Genomic DNA, 13,817 nt, shown 5'->3' on the forward strand with positions numbered 1-13,817 from the left:
AACATTTATTTTTTGATCAAGATTGGAGAAGATCTCTGGGTGCTTGATGAGTCTTATTTATGTATGAACTGATACAAAACTGACTTACAAAGTCGCTTATTTCTTCTGTGTTATCCTGTCAAATGTTTCTTGGGATTTTTCTATGTTGTGCCTTAGCTTTTAAAGTGTGAGGATGGTGTCTACATCTAGAAACAGGTAACAGATGTATTTGCAAGCAGGTTTTGACACTACATAGGCAATGAAAATAATAATAAAAAGCTGTATTCTTATCATACAGGTTTTTCTGACTGCATCTTTCTTAATCTGTTATCTGTTAAAATTTCATTTCAAAATTGTTTAAAATCTGACAAGCACCAACTTCAGAGAATTTGTAAGGTATTTCAAATGTGATTTTAAAAACATAATGCTACCATTATAAATAAACTCTTACCTTGAAGTCTAAAATAGGCGTATGTAATTTAAACTATCACTACTGAGAACAGACAAATCTATTTTAAGATACTATGGTTTGACTATATTTCTCTCCATATCACTGGAGAAAAGGCTTTTTCTTTGGATTTTTAAAGAGTGTTTCAGTATTGCTTTTTATTTTGCTAGATAGCTTTGTGGATTAGCAAAAGGATTTTTCAAAACCATTAGGTTTTGAAAAAAGCATGGGTTGTATCTTGTGTCTGCGGCATTTGTGCTTATTTTTATATGGAACACTGAAAGAATGCTGTATTAACAACAAAAAAAAGTAAACTCCCAAAAACAAAAACCTAAACCAAACCCCAGCTCTAGAGTTATGTATTACAGCCTCCTGAAAGATTTTGTGAAAATTCAATGCCTTAAATATGCACTGTGTATTTGCACATGAAACATATATCTGCGATCTGCAGTTTTCTGAGAAATGTAGCTGGTTAGTGGCTTAGTCCTCTAAAATCTGGCATTTAGCTGTTTGAAAAAACCCATTCCCAAATGTTATGAAATTAACTTTGTCTGGATTTTTTTTTTCCTCAGAAATCCATGATCACAGCACTAAAACTTGCTTGTTTTTTACTGTGATTTTTATCATGGATCAATGACTCCATGTCAGCTTACAGCCATTGACTCTTCTTAGGTAACAGACCCAGGACAAGGAGTTTGTGCATGCCAGCTTTTTTGGGTAATACTGCCTTGGACAGGACCTAGGCCTTGCACAATGGGGAGATGAGTCCAGTAGTTATTTGCATTTGAATGGCTGCCTAAAAGGGGGGAGGATGGTATCTGCTTTCTGATTGGTATCCAGTATTATTTCTACATCATTCATCGTTCTGCAAACAAAATCCTCCTGCATTTCTCTTGTGGGGCTCAGGACACTGCTGTGAAGCCCTTTGCCAAGGTGATGCTTTAGCTGTGGCAGAATCCTTGCCCTTGAGGTGCCAGCTGGTTTGGCAGGCTGGTGTCAGGGTTGGTGAGGGGGAGCAGGGAGCCTCCAGGGGCAGAGGCAAGGGAAGCAGCCCAGATTCCCGGTCCTTGTCCAGCTGCTGGCGTGGCAGTGCACACGCTGCGGCTGCAACGAGAGTGTCAGCAAGTCTGCAGAGGTTTGGCTTCCTGCTGTCACTCATCTGGTGTGACACAATGGAGGCATTAGGGCTAAGGAGGAGATTGGCATAGCAGCTGTACAATGTTCATTTTAAAATTATTTTTGTCCAGGATCTTTAGATCCATCTCGGTTCTCACAGTCAGAGAACCGAGTTGAAGTCAGCAAAGTATTGGTTTTGTTAATCTTGCTGGTTTGTCATTGTTCGACCAGGGTTTAGTATGACCTTCAGACTGCTTTCTTCCTGCTTCTGCTGCTCTGTACTGCCAATGGGGACAGAAGCAGTACCTGTCACTCCTCCCAGGGTAGCCAGGACTCTGGTTCTTGTCCAGCTACTTCTTTTTAACCTGGACTGCTCTCCGTTCCATGCCCATTTAAAGATCCTGGGACACTCCTTGTCATCTCACATGTTACCAAAACTTTTTCCCACCAAATGGATGTGGTGGAGGAGTTGTTTTTGCAGCTACCCTATCCCATTTGCCTTGACCTAAAAGGCACTGAAACTAAAGCCCTTGTTTGGAAGGCTGTTATGCCAAGCTCCATGCTCCTTGCTCAGGCAGGTTCTCTCCTATTAAAGGCAGCTGGGTGGAGCGTTAGTAGGCTTGCAGGTTACTGTCATTTGTCATATGAGGTGACCTAAATCAACTGAGTGATCCACCTATCTGGGACAAACACCCACACAGTTCCTTCCTCCAGCATCTTTTGATGCCCTCATTCCAGCATAGATGACAAATACTTCTCTTGAGATCATGTTCATTGCTTTATTCATCCCACGCATTAACCAGAATTCTCATGTGTTCTTGTGGATCACCTGTTAAGTTGGTTGACTTGGGGCAGGGAGGGGGTTTAGGAATTAGACAGCATCCAGGTGTATTTAAAGCAGAAGTAATGTCCTGGGGATGTAAAAGAGAATTGTGGGAATATATTGTAGGTGTTTCAAAATGTCAGCTCAGCTGTTCTCACTTCTGCCGTGTCCTCACTCTAAAGTGATTAGCTCAGGACTTTTCTGATAGAAAACCTGAGTTTCAACCTCTACATCTAGCCACAGAGGTGAGTATGGATTTAAAGGATGTGTCAGCATGAATACAGAGATGTGTCTGCTGACTGTCAGGTTATCTGGGCCTGAGTCAGAAACCAGGCCAGGACTGATGCCAAATCCTGCTCTCAGTTGGTTCTTGGCCATGTTAGTGACTTCTGAGAAAAAAAAGTAGGTTTTGCACGTTTCCAGGACTAAGGGGAAAAAATGGTTTTACTGCCCTTTACCCTTCATTCTTAGCAATCTCTTACTCTTCTCTCTTTTTAGCACATCATCAAACAAACAATGAATCCTTTTGCATTTTTCTCTCACCCCAATGAGAGTTGTTTGCTTCTTCCAGCAATGCCAAGGGACTTTGACTCATCCAGGACATCCCAAACTGACCCCTGGGTTTGTAGGCAGTGTGATTTTATTGTCCTTCCTGTTGCTATTGTTTTGACAGGTTCCCACAGCCAGTGTCACCATAGAGGGAGCGTCTGCCCTGAACCGCGTGCGCTGGGCCCAGGCTGGCAAGGAGGTCGCAGTTGGTGACTCAGAAGGCCGCATATGGGTCTATGATGTTGGAGAGGTATCTTCTGTTGGGATTCTTTTGTGCTTTGTTTGTTTTGTTGGGGTTTTGTGTTTGTTTCGAAGCTGAACTCCTGGAGACTGCCACATCCAAGTTGAAGAAAGAAATCTGTCTTACTCTTTCAGTGGAGTCCTCGTTGAATTTCGGTTGCCAACAGCATGTTAATTGTAAAGCTACCTTGCAAAAGAGTTAACTTGTTGAAGTCTCATGAAAGAAGTCTCTCTTAAAAGCTTCCAGTCTTTTTCAAACTGTTTTTTTTTTTATAATCATTCTGTGGGTGCATTTGGAAAAAGTTAGAAGAAGATAAAGAAAAAATTGAGGTGCAAAAAGAGGCAGTGCTATTCTAAAATTGGTCCTAAAGGGTTCACCTTTTATACTCCAGTATCTCTTATTTTATGACTGGCTTATTGCTGTAAGTTTTTCTCAGCCTGACATGCATAGAATGCATCTGTTCTTTTGATACTGCTTCATATGTCTGAATATGTGCAAAAGTACAAACAGGAGGAAATGAGAAGTGTTATTTTGAAGGATAGTAGGGGCATGCATGATAGACTACAGCAGGATGCATATTCTAAGGCTGCTCTCAATTCACCCTGCTACATCTTGTAACAAGCATCTAAACTGCAGTGTGTTTGGCAGTGATGAATCTAACTCTTTGTTGATGAATGCAGTATAAAAGTGTTCCATCGGCATTACAATCCCTTGGAACAGGTAAGGGTGAATCTCTGAGCAATCAGCTTTTATGTAGAGAATTTGTTTTCCATCATTATCTGTGATAGGATACGGAGATACCCATCTCTACACAGTAGGGAAACATTATAGAATGCATACAGAATTATCTGTAACTCTCATAAAGTGATTTTATGGCCCATAGCAAAATTGCTTGCGCATGACTCATATTTTTGGATTTCATTCGCTAGTGCAGGAGTTGCCCTTCCTCACAAATGTTTGCTGAAACCTCTTGCCATGTTGTTAGCATAATCTCTAAATTGTCTAAGTTTACTGTGCTCAGATTTCCACTGTGACACTGGCAGGTCAGCTGTTTTTATTTATTTTTCGTTTTGCATGATTGTTCTGTCTTTCAAGTGATACGACAGGCTGTGGAAATGTCTTTGATGACAGCACAGTCTGATCTTGTCTGAGAGTCTAGACAGGCTGTAGAAATGTCTCTTTTTGCATATCATACACCAAATCATTCATAGGACCATTTACTCCTGCAAGCTCACCCAAAAGAAAATAGTGTTCTATGCAGAAGTAGCAATATTGAAGTTGTTGCCCTTCCCTGTGTATAATAAGACGTCATCTTGCAAAATGAGTCATAGTGATACACTCGAATAAAAAAGAAAGACATGCTTCTATTACTTGAAAAAGAAAACAGAGTCGTTCAACAGTATTGATTTGTGTGAGTCCAGTTCAGTGTAACATAAGGAGTTCTGCTTCAGGGATGTTGCAGAGGCTCAGTGTCTCCAGCTCAGCTCCCTGTGTGCTTAAGTAAAGCCATGGATGTCTCTCCACAAGGCTGCTGAGAGACCATTGCCAATCCTGCCCTGCTGTAATGAATGAAGGAACTCATTTATTTGTCTCCTGGTTCAGTCAGGCAGTATCAGTCTCTCTGCAATAATTCCTGCATGAAATTTCGGAGAGGTCATCTGGGCTGCAGCACTGCTGGGGCTGCTGTGTTTCTTAGAGTCTTTTTCTGGTTTAAAAGAGAAGGGTGCTCATATATTCTATAGCCCAGCTGTTCTCACTATAAAGCCTCAAGTGAGATACAGAAATACTCTGTAGATCAAGAGCCTGGAACCAAGGGCATGGACAGTGAGTAGCAGCCTCTTGGGTCACTAAGCCTGTGGGGCAGTCTGTGAAGAGCTCTTTGATGAGAGATTCCGTCCTTAGCTGTCCTCAGGCATGATGCATGGGGAATTCACAGTGCACATACACTCTTGGGAGTGTCTGCTACACAAACATGGCAGCCTTTAAGAATTTTGCTTTACTTCACTGTGCAGACACTGGCCAGTTTCTGGCTCAGCTGGGGTCCTCCTTTGACTGTCCTTTTTGTAGGGGTTTGATTCTGGGATCTAATGGGGCTGCTCTGACAGTTTAAAAAGAAAAGTTCTTCTCCTGCCAGCCATCCTTAGCCACATGCCTTGCTGCCCAGTTTTTGTGCAGATAGAAGGGCTTGTCACCACTCATATTGTGCAGAGAAATACAGATCAGTAGAAATGTACTTATTTATTTATTTGTTTTGTTTTCTTTGGGCTGTTTTTCTCCATGAAATTACTCAAGTGGGAGTAGACGAGTGAGCATGTAGCTGGGGTCAAGGGGCTGGGAGCTGGACTATACAGCACCCAGCAGCAGCTGACTTTCCTATTTGACCCAGCACTATTGCAAATCCTGGCACTAAGCTGTGAAAGTTGACCTTTCAGCGGCAGCACTCTCCTCGTCTCCTATAACATCATCTTCTGAAAAGGTCTCATCACTGGAAGAACTCATCTCTGCCTGGCTGATAACTCAGTAGCATTCACTTGTTTGAAGGTGCATCTCCCTGATTTGGGAAGATGGGTGTGATTGCTTGCATAAGAAAGTCAGCAGGCCACTTTACAAAGACCCTAAATACACTCACTAAAATCATTAATGCTCCACTTATACTACACCCTTTTAAAAACCTTTGTTTACTTGTAGCTGTTCCAAATGTCACATTAGATCAGCTGTAAACTCATAAAGCACTGGTTCCAGCAGAAGAAAAAAATACTATGTTTGTATTTTAGTACAGCATCGTATCTTTGAATTACACCTTACAAGATAAACAGTTTTTCTTACCTGTTTCTTATACAGCATTGATTCTGTGAATTTTAATCAGAGCAGAAAACATCAGGCTATCCACCATTAAGGAAAAAATTAAGTGGTTGGAATTTTTACTTTGATAGATTCATCACAGTTTTAAGGAACTATCCTAGAGAGCAGTAAAGTTTACTGCTGCTGTTAACCCATATGGTATAAAAAGAAAACATATGACCTAGTGAAGAACATAAGACATAAGGCCTAACCTTGCATCCTTTGTGAATGTAAGGAGTGAGGGATCGAGGCTGTTTTCACTTGTGTAAGAATTTAGGATTTGACCCATGTTGATATATTATCCAGTCATGGTCTTTATGACAACAAGAAGTGTCAGACACATGAAGAACATGGCAGGGTCCATGACCAGGGAGTTAAAAATAATGGTGACACTTTCAGTTAGGCTATATAGTGTTATCTCCTTTGACTATGTAGTTTTAGTTGTTTGATTTTGGCATCACATCTGAAAATAACTGAACACATTTATTTTCACAGTGAGGGGTCTATTTTCTCCTCTATGCTTGTGCTTTATGCCCATTAGCATTAATGGGAGTTACACACACACAATTCCAGCAGAGAGGAGACTTAAACAGTCCATATAGATGTGCTCTTGTGGATCAGTAAGCACTGTTTTAAAGAATGTGAATTATGAAATGAAATAAAAACCCAAACACTCAAAAATCCAATTGTTTCAGTGTGATGGGATCTTAAACTAGTACACATAACCAATCATTGTATATACACTAATCTCTGTAAGATCTAACATTTCAAACTTCTGCTGGCATAGTAGTTGTGATATTATTATTATGCTAGCTTGTATAATATATTTTAGCTCCTTTGGCCTTATGGCTTCTTTACTGGGCAGCAAGTTTTCTGTATGGTAGAAGCTGATTTTAACAGAACATGGGCCACTGCCTATAGATTTATTCACATGTTCAGGTGATTGATAGTTAGACCTAACTGCATGTCTGTTTTGCAGATCTGTTTTCTAGAAAGCTTGCTCCCATTGTGCACGCTTCAGTGATGTTACACAGTGCCTGCTGTCATAAATATTCTCTAACAACCATGTTTGTTGCTTACCGTGCTTATTGCAAATGCTCTTTGCACCTTTGCTTGTAAAAGAAGCAGCTTCTCATCCACCTTCCATTATTTCTTTTTTTTTTCCCTTTTATCTATTCCAGGTCATATTCTGCTTGCACTCTGAGTACGTAGATAGAAACTCTGAGTCAATGACTTATTATTTCATTCTAATAAAATATAAAACAAGTTTGCAACATAGGATCACAGAATTTGAAACTGCAATCACAAGGAGCATAATGCAGCACATTATTTTGCTAAAGTGGTTACAGGACAAGCTATTGCATCTGTTTGGCAGTCTTTCAGACAGTTAGTTCTAGTCATGCTTTTAACCGGCAACTAGTGTGGCAGGTGGACTGGAGAGAAGTAAGAAAATGTCTTTCTCAAAACCATCCAGGAAGACTGGCTCTGCCAACAAAGCAGTTTCCTGGGATTCTTTGTACAGTTGTTACCTCTGTCTTTGTTTCCTTGAAGTGACATCAGAATCCTATGGATGTTTATGTGACTTTGTTAGGTTTCAGAGTTAATTCTGCCTTAAGCCTTTTTAGGGCTGCTCTTTTAGGTTATTTGTGTACTTCTCCATTTGCTCCATCATAGGTGTTAATCCCATATCTCATTTTCAAGTACATGACCAGCAAGGGAGGAGCTGGTAACTGCCCTGAAGTACAAGGATGAAGTGGTACAGTAAGGATATCCCACTGGTGCCTATAAAATAATTTCCTTTGATTCCAGCAACCTTTAACAGCTGCTCTGAGATTTTTAGTGTTCTAGACAGAAACAAAAGTATATTTGTGACCAGCTCTCGCATTTTGGTATCACTATTGAGTCACTTATTTTTCTGGCTAGAGTGGGGAACCATTTGTACTTTGTACTTCTGTCTTGTGTTTCACTGTAGATTTCATACAGAAAAGACATATCCAGCATCTCTTTCATGCAGTTAAAGGCTGCTGTAGCCCAGAGAGAGAAATACGAAGCTAGATTTTGTGTCATGTAGTTATTCAGGTAGATTTTCCAGTAGGTTTGCTTTTGCCATCATAAAGCTTCTGTAGAGCATATATTGAGTTGGGAAATGTTTTTGCCACAAAAACAGAGTTGAAACTCACCATGAAACATTTTATTTTAAAATCTGTGTTGAGTTACAAGTATTCGTGGAATACAGATAAATGGCTCACACACATATCATAAAGGCAAATTTGAGCAATAATAAGGGGTTGTGCTTACAACCAAGATTTATTCAAAAACATTCAAAGATTAAGTAAGACAGAGTCATTATGACAACATGCAGAATCCAGGCATACAGGATAATTAAATTTCACCGTTGATATTTCTGCTAGGGAGGTTGGAACCCTGGCCTCAGAGAATTCTAAAAACATGTTTTAACAAAGCAGAATCTCTTAAGAATTGTTGGAAAATGGAAAGAACTATGGTTTTGATTTGCTTCCTCTTTCCCCCCAGTTTTATAAGTTGAAAGATTTTAAAACTGGAAGCATTTAGGGATGGCAAAAAAAAAATACCCAGAACTTCAGCTTTTTTACTTGAATAATGTCTGAAATATTGAGCAGAACAAGCTCCTCGTCCCTCATCATTTCAGTTTTGACTGATATAGTCTGTATTCACAAAGGGATTTTTGAAGTAGGTTAAATAAGAACTCCCTAATGAAAAAAACACACTAGTTTGAAATCAGTCAATTTAATTACTGTGTTTTATGAAGGCCATTACCCATTGCTGATTACTAGGGTGATAAAATCTTTAAGCTTTGGTAGCCTCCATAGGGGGTGAGCTGATCTAAGTAGAGCAAAGTCCAGTCATTATCACCCTAAATACTTGTGTTTCTCATTACAATATTCATTACTTTAGGTTACTGTGAGCGCTTTGAGGTCTTTATGTAAGCACTGGTTTATTCCTCTGTAGAAAAACAATGTTATGTTGGTAAGTTAAAACCAAGTGTTTATATACTTGTACAGCTTAAAATGAGGCTTAGCTACATCCATACTGAGAAATGCATAAGTTTATACCCCTGAGTATAGATTTCCCTATACACACCTATTGATGGCTGTTTGCTTGTCAGGGAGGTTGTATTAGTCTGATAAGAAATGGAAAGGGATATGAGTTACCTTGTTATTTCAGTCTGTTTGGGTACTTAAAGGAGCTGGAATGGAGGCTTATGTTCCTAATAACAATCTTTATTAGGGAGGTACTTTTCAAGAGGGAAAACTGAGCCGTGATCTAATTAATCTGAGTTACCTAAGGCTGGTTACTGAGGATTGGAGATCTTTATCTCCAGTGCCAGCCTGGGCCCTTGTGCTTCCCTTTCTCTGCCACCTCTTGCGTATCATGTGGCATCACTGGCTCTCTGCCCTTCTCAGTCTCCCTCATCGTGGGTTTCAGACTTACAAAGCAGCTTCATAAAACTGATGTTGTTTAAAAGATCAAAACTGTGCAAATGCTCTTTGCACTTTTGGTTATAAAAGAAGCAGCCTCTCATTCACCTTCTGTTATCTATTTTTCCCCTTTTTTTTCCCATTTATCTCTTCCAGGTCATATTCTACTTTGCATTGGAGTGCAAAATCCCTTATTCTTATGTTTTAAAAAGTATTTTATTTTAAAAAACTCTTGAAATGTATCAGAGGGGGATGTGGGTGTGGGTTACGGGGAGAGGAGAGCAGCCTGTAGAAAGGGACAGAAGAGCTTGGTGTGACTAAGCCAGGGAAGCATGAGCCTGGTGGCAATATAGACGTTCCATGACCTTGCAGAGTGCCTGGAGCCAGAGGAGGAGACCAGTGGAGCTGAGGACATGCTGCCACCAGCACACGTGGCTGCAAGCTGGCCATGTGTTCATTTGGGTCAAAAATTAGAAAAATATTTTTAACTATCAGAAAGCTGAAGTCCCAGAGTAGGTGGAGACAGTGGGACAAACATCCTCTCACAGTGGAGCCTGTCCCCAGGATTTTGTGATGTGCTTGTGTGTGATGCAGATGTGGGTCACACCTGCTGGACAGGGTCACTCTCCTGCCCATGCCCAGATGTTTGGTTGATCCTGACAGCAACAGTTTCTTCTGTTTCTCTCTCTGGATAAGTGAAATTCTACTTCCGTTTTACTGTCTGAATGTTACTTGTTAGAATTAAAGGAGGAAATGTCAGATTTTTTATGAAAGTACCTCTTTTTCTCGTTTGTTGATTAGGCGGTGGAATTAAATAGGTATTAGTGAAAACAGACAGAAAGGGTAGGGGTTTTAAATGGTCATCTTAAAAATTCATTTGATTCTTTATTCTTAGCTTCCACTTGCTTATGATGAAATATTTCAGCAGTTCTCCAGAGACAGCATAGTAGCTCCCCAGTGAATTTCATGGGGTAAAAAGACAGGAGTTTCTAATGATACAAATATCTTTTAGAAGAATTATTCAGCTTCTCATCATATGAAATAAAAACCTTAAGAAACCTAGTCAACCAACCAACAAAACTCTGGCCCTTTTTATTAAGTCCTTTTTATTCATTTGCACACTACTTTTAAAGCTGACTTATGTTTCCTTTTCCTTTGCAAAGGCCCAGATCCTCCCCCTGCAGAGAGGATCAGAGAGAACAAGCCACATGTGACAGGAGTTAATCATGTAGCTTAATACACTATTGGAAGGCACTCAGATAACGAAGTGATGAGAGCAGCAGAAGAGAATCTGTAAGAGATCATTCCCTTTCTGCACAGTGCAGCCTGCAGGAGGGGGAGAAGGGAGAGCTCTGTGTGACAGTCTTCCTGCTGGTATTTTCCTGCTGAGCTGGGAAGTGCTGTAAAGGGCAGGAGAAAAAGAGCAAAGGGAAGCCCAGATGGGACATATCCATACTACTCAGGCTTCACTTCTAGTTCCTCGGTTACTGCTTCTCCTGAAAACTTGTCAAGAGGCTTAGTGAGAAAGAGAATCTGGGTCCAGGCTTTCTGTGGTGAGAAAGCTTTAGCTGGTCTGCCCCTATCCTAACCCTGTATTGTGGTGCACTATGGGGGACCACAGCTGTAGTCAGGGCGTATTAGTTGTGTCACAGATTATGTATTTTAAATATCTAGTTAGTCTATTGGGTGGCATTTTCTCTGAAATTTTTTACCCCCTTTCTGATGTAAAAAGAAATGGTACTGAAAAATGTCCATAGCTTTAAGTAACAGAGAGTATGGAAGAGGAGAATTGCCAAGTATGAAATTTAGTCTAAGCTCAGTTTGTGTGCAGCAATTTGCAAATTTCATTGAAGTCCATGACTTGTCATTGTGGTGTTAGAAAACTTCTGAGACCAGAGATGTTTTGTATAATTAATTTTTGGGGGGGGGGCTTCTGTGGTTTCAACCTGTCACATCCAGTAGCAGTTTTCATTTTGAGAATCCTTAACTATGTTTTCAATCTTTATGGGTTGCAGAATGGTCTGTATTTTGAACATATTAAAAAATACTTAATTCATGACTTGGAAAGTAACAGTTAAAATATCAACTGGGCCTTAATACATCCTATTTTGCAGCTAAAATTCTATATTCTGTGTTTAATTTAAATGTGAAATCTATACTGCAGTGCCTAAAGTGATGGAAGATTCTGTGTCTGAAATGGAAAAAAAAAAGAAACAACAAATTAAAACTCACTGCTATTTCATGATGGATGAGCTCTTGCAGATAACAGGATGTGTACAAAATCTCAGAGAAGGCAGCAAGTCTCCTGCTGGCTAAAATCTTTGAGCAGTTTATAAGCTGCTGTGGTGAGAGTCCATTTGCCAGTTGTGGCAGAAGTCCTTTACAGTTCCTGTTGTGACAGGTTTCCTGGTGTGAATCATGGCATGGACATGGCCAGCTTGGTCTGGAGGGGAAGCAAGCTGAGCTGAGTATGATTTATGTCTTTCCTGAGGCAACAGTCCTTTATGCAGCTGATTTTCCAGGGAGACTCCTTTGCCAGTGCAGCCACCCCACAAGCTGAAGCTTTGGTGTTTCAAGTGAGAATGATGAACCCATTCTCCCAATCAATGTAGTTGTCAGTAAAAAAAAAAAAAAAAAAAAAAAAAGTAGGTATTGGAAAGAACAGGTCGAGGGCTCCTTACCTTCTAGTTCAGTTCATTTAGTGTTTTTAGGCTTTCTTGTGCAATGATGACAACTGATAGCAGAATTTGGTAGAGGAGAAATCCTGATGCCTTAGCTCCAAATGTTAAATGTCCTGAAACGCATGTAAAAAATTCCAGGACTTTCACTGACTTTGAGAAATGACAATTGGAGCAGGGCTGAGATCCCCATGAGAGGTGAAGGCAGACAGCATGCCTCACTGTTTTTGTCAATCCACCTGTAAATTGGTGGCATTACAGAAGAAATGAAATGGCAGGAACTGCAAGAACTTTGTTGCTTAGGGCACCACCTCTGTTGAAGCAGAATTGTGAGCTTTCTTCAAGCATGGCAGATGCTCTTTCTGCTGATTCCCTCTTTTGTTTCCAAGGACTTACAGGCCAATACTCTCTGCCACTGAAAGTATCCCTTGAGGGGGATGCGTAAGAGAGGCTCCTCCAAATATGATTGGTGAAAGCAGTAGGCTCAAGAACAAGCTATAAACTTGTAGTCAGCCGCAGTATTTTAAAAAGAAGAGGTGATTTAAGAAAATAAAAGTTTTTGAAATTTCAGTTTGAAGTCCATTCTTTCAGGATGACTGATGATTACTGAATGTTTTATCCTCTGCAGTTGATACCAAGTGCAGCATTTTGATACGTTAGTTGAGGGAGGCAAAATCTGTTTGATAGCTTGGACATCATTCCTGGTTAACTCAGGAGAGCCTAAGCCAACTCTGGTTTTGGAGGTGGAACTGTAGCATTGTCTACAATTGAAGATACTTCCCACTTCCTTGTTTTCTTTTCTGTATAGCCTATCAAGTTGTAATTCTTCAGGCTGAAGTTTTCCATAATTGGGGTTTGCTTCTAGCACAGGTTTTGTTGTTTCTTACTTCTTTTTTTTCTTTTTTTTTAAAGATTAAAGACAAAATTAATAACATGCTTAAATTGAGGGAGTTAGTCTTAACTCTGACATATCCTATCTTTGAAGTGCTACAGTCTGCAGTCCTAATGTTCTGTTAACATGCATTTATGTGTCATGTATGTATAATTTACAGGCCTTGTTTTATTTTGTGCTCCTGTTAGACTGGCATCAAGATGACTGATGCAGACAAAGAGTACTAAGTTTGGAAAAGAATTAATGAGCATTCAAATGTTCAGTTCCTATGTAGGCCCTTTGTACAGCATATCTTTGCACATTACATATAAATTATTAAAATAACACTGTTGTTATCTTGGTTTTCAAAACATAATTTAGTATCAATTGTGTAACAATTCAAAAGTTACTGTTCATCTTAGAAGAAAAAAGTCAGACTTTGCTGAAAATTGATTCTGTTTTTGTTTAAGTTGGGGGGTTTTGATATAAGCTAATATTTTGTCTTTTTTTTTTTTACTAAGGCAGCACTAGTTAAATCAGACCCTGCTGGTGAATTGCAAAGAAATAAATCACAACAGACATTAATCTAGATGAGGGCTAAGTAATTAACTTCATAGGAGAGTGGTGTATATTGTGTCTGTGACACTAGACTGACTGCTGTGCATAGAATAAATGCAGTATTTAGGTTGCCTATGGTATTCCACCCCTTCAATTAAGTAAACAAATATATATAGAGCTACTCTTGAGTGTATCCTTTGTGGTCTAAACACTGTATCTTATTAAAATCATCTGCATGCAGTATGTGGGGTTTGA

The 13,817-nt window shown here is 39.8% G+C and overlaps 1 protein-coding gene across 7 annotated transcripts in view; it reads left to right on the plus strand.

The window, feature by feature from the left end:
- Window positions 1-13,817, plus strand: part of DYNC1I1 (dynein cytoplasmic 1 intermediate chain 1) — a 187,061-nt gene that overhangs the window by 165,871 nt on the left and 7,373 nt on the right. For all 7 annotated transcript variants that reach the window (XM_005480226.4, XM_026795232.2, XM_005480229.4 and 4 more), the window contains one exon: window positions 3,040-3,165. In XM_005480226.4, coding sequence (XP_005480283.1) covers window positions 3,040-3,165 — 126 coding nt within the window. The remainder of the gene's footprint in view (window positions 1-3,039; window positions 3,166-13,817) is intronic.

The sequence above is a fragment of the Zonotrichia albicollis genome, chromosome 1 (assembly GCF_047830755.1).
Source record: "Zonotrichia albicollis isolate bZonAlb1 chromosome 1, bZonAlb1.hap1, whole genome shotgun sequence".
In the NCBI taxonomy this organism is placed as follows: domain Eukaryota; kingdom Metazoa; phylum Chordata; class Aves; order Passeriformes; family Passerellidae; genus Zonotrichia; species Zonotrichia albicollis.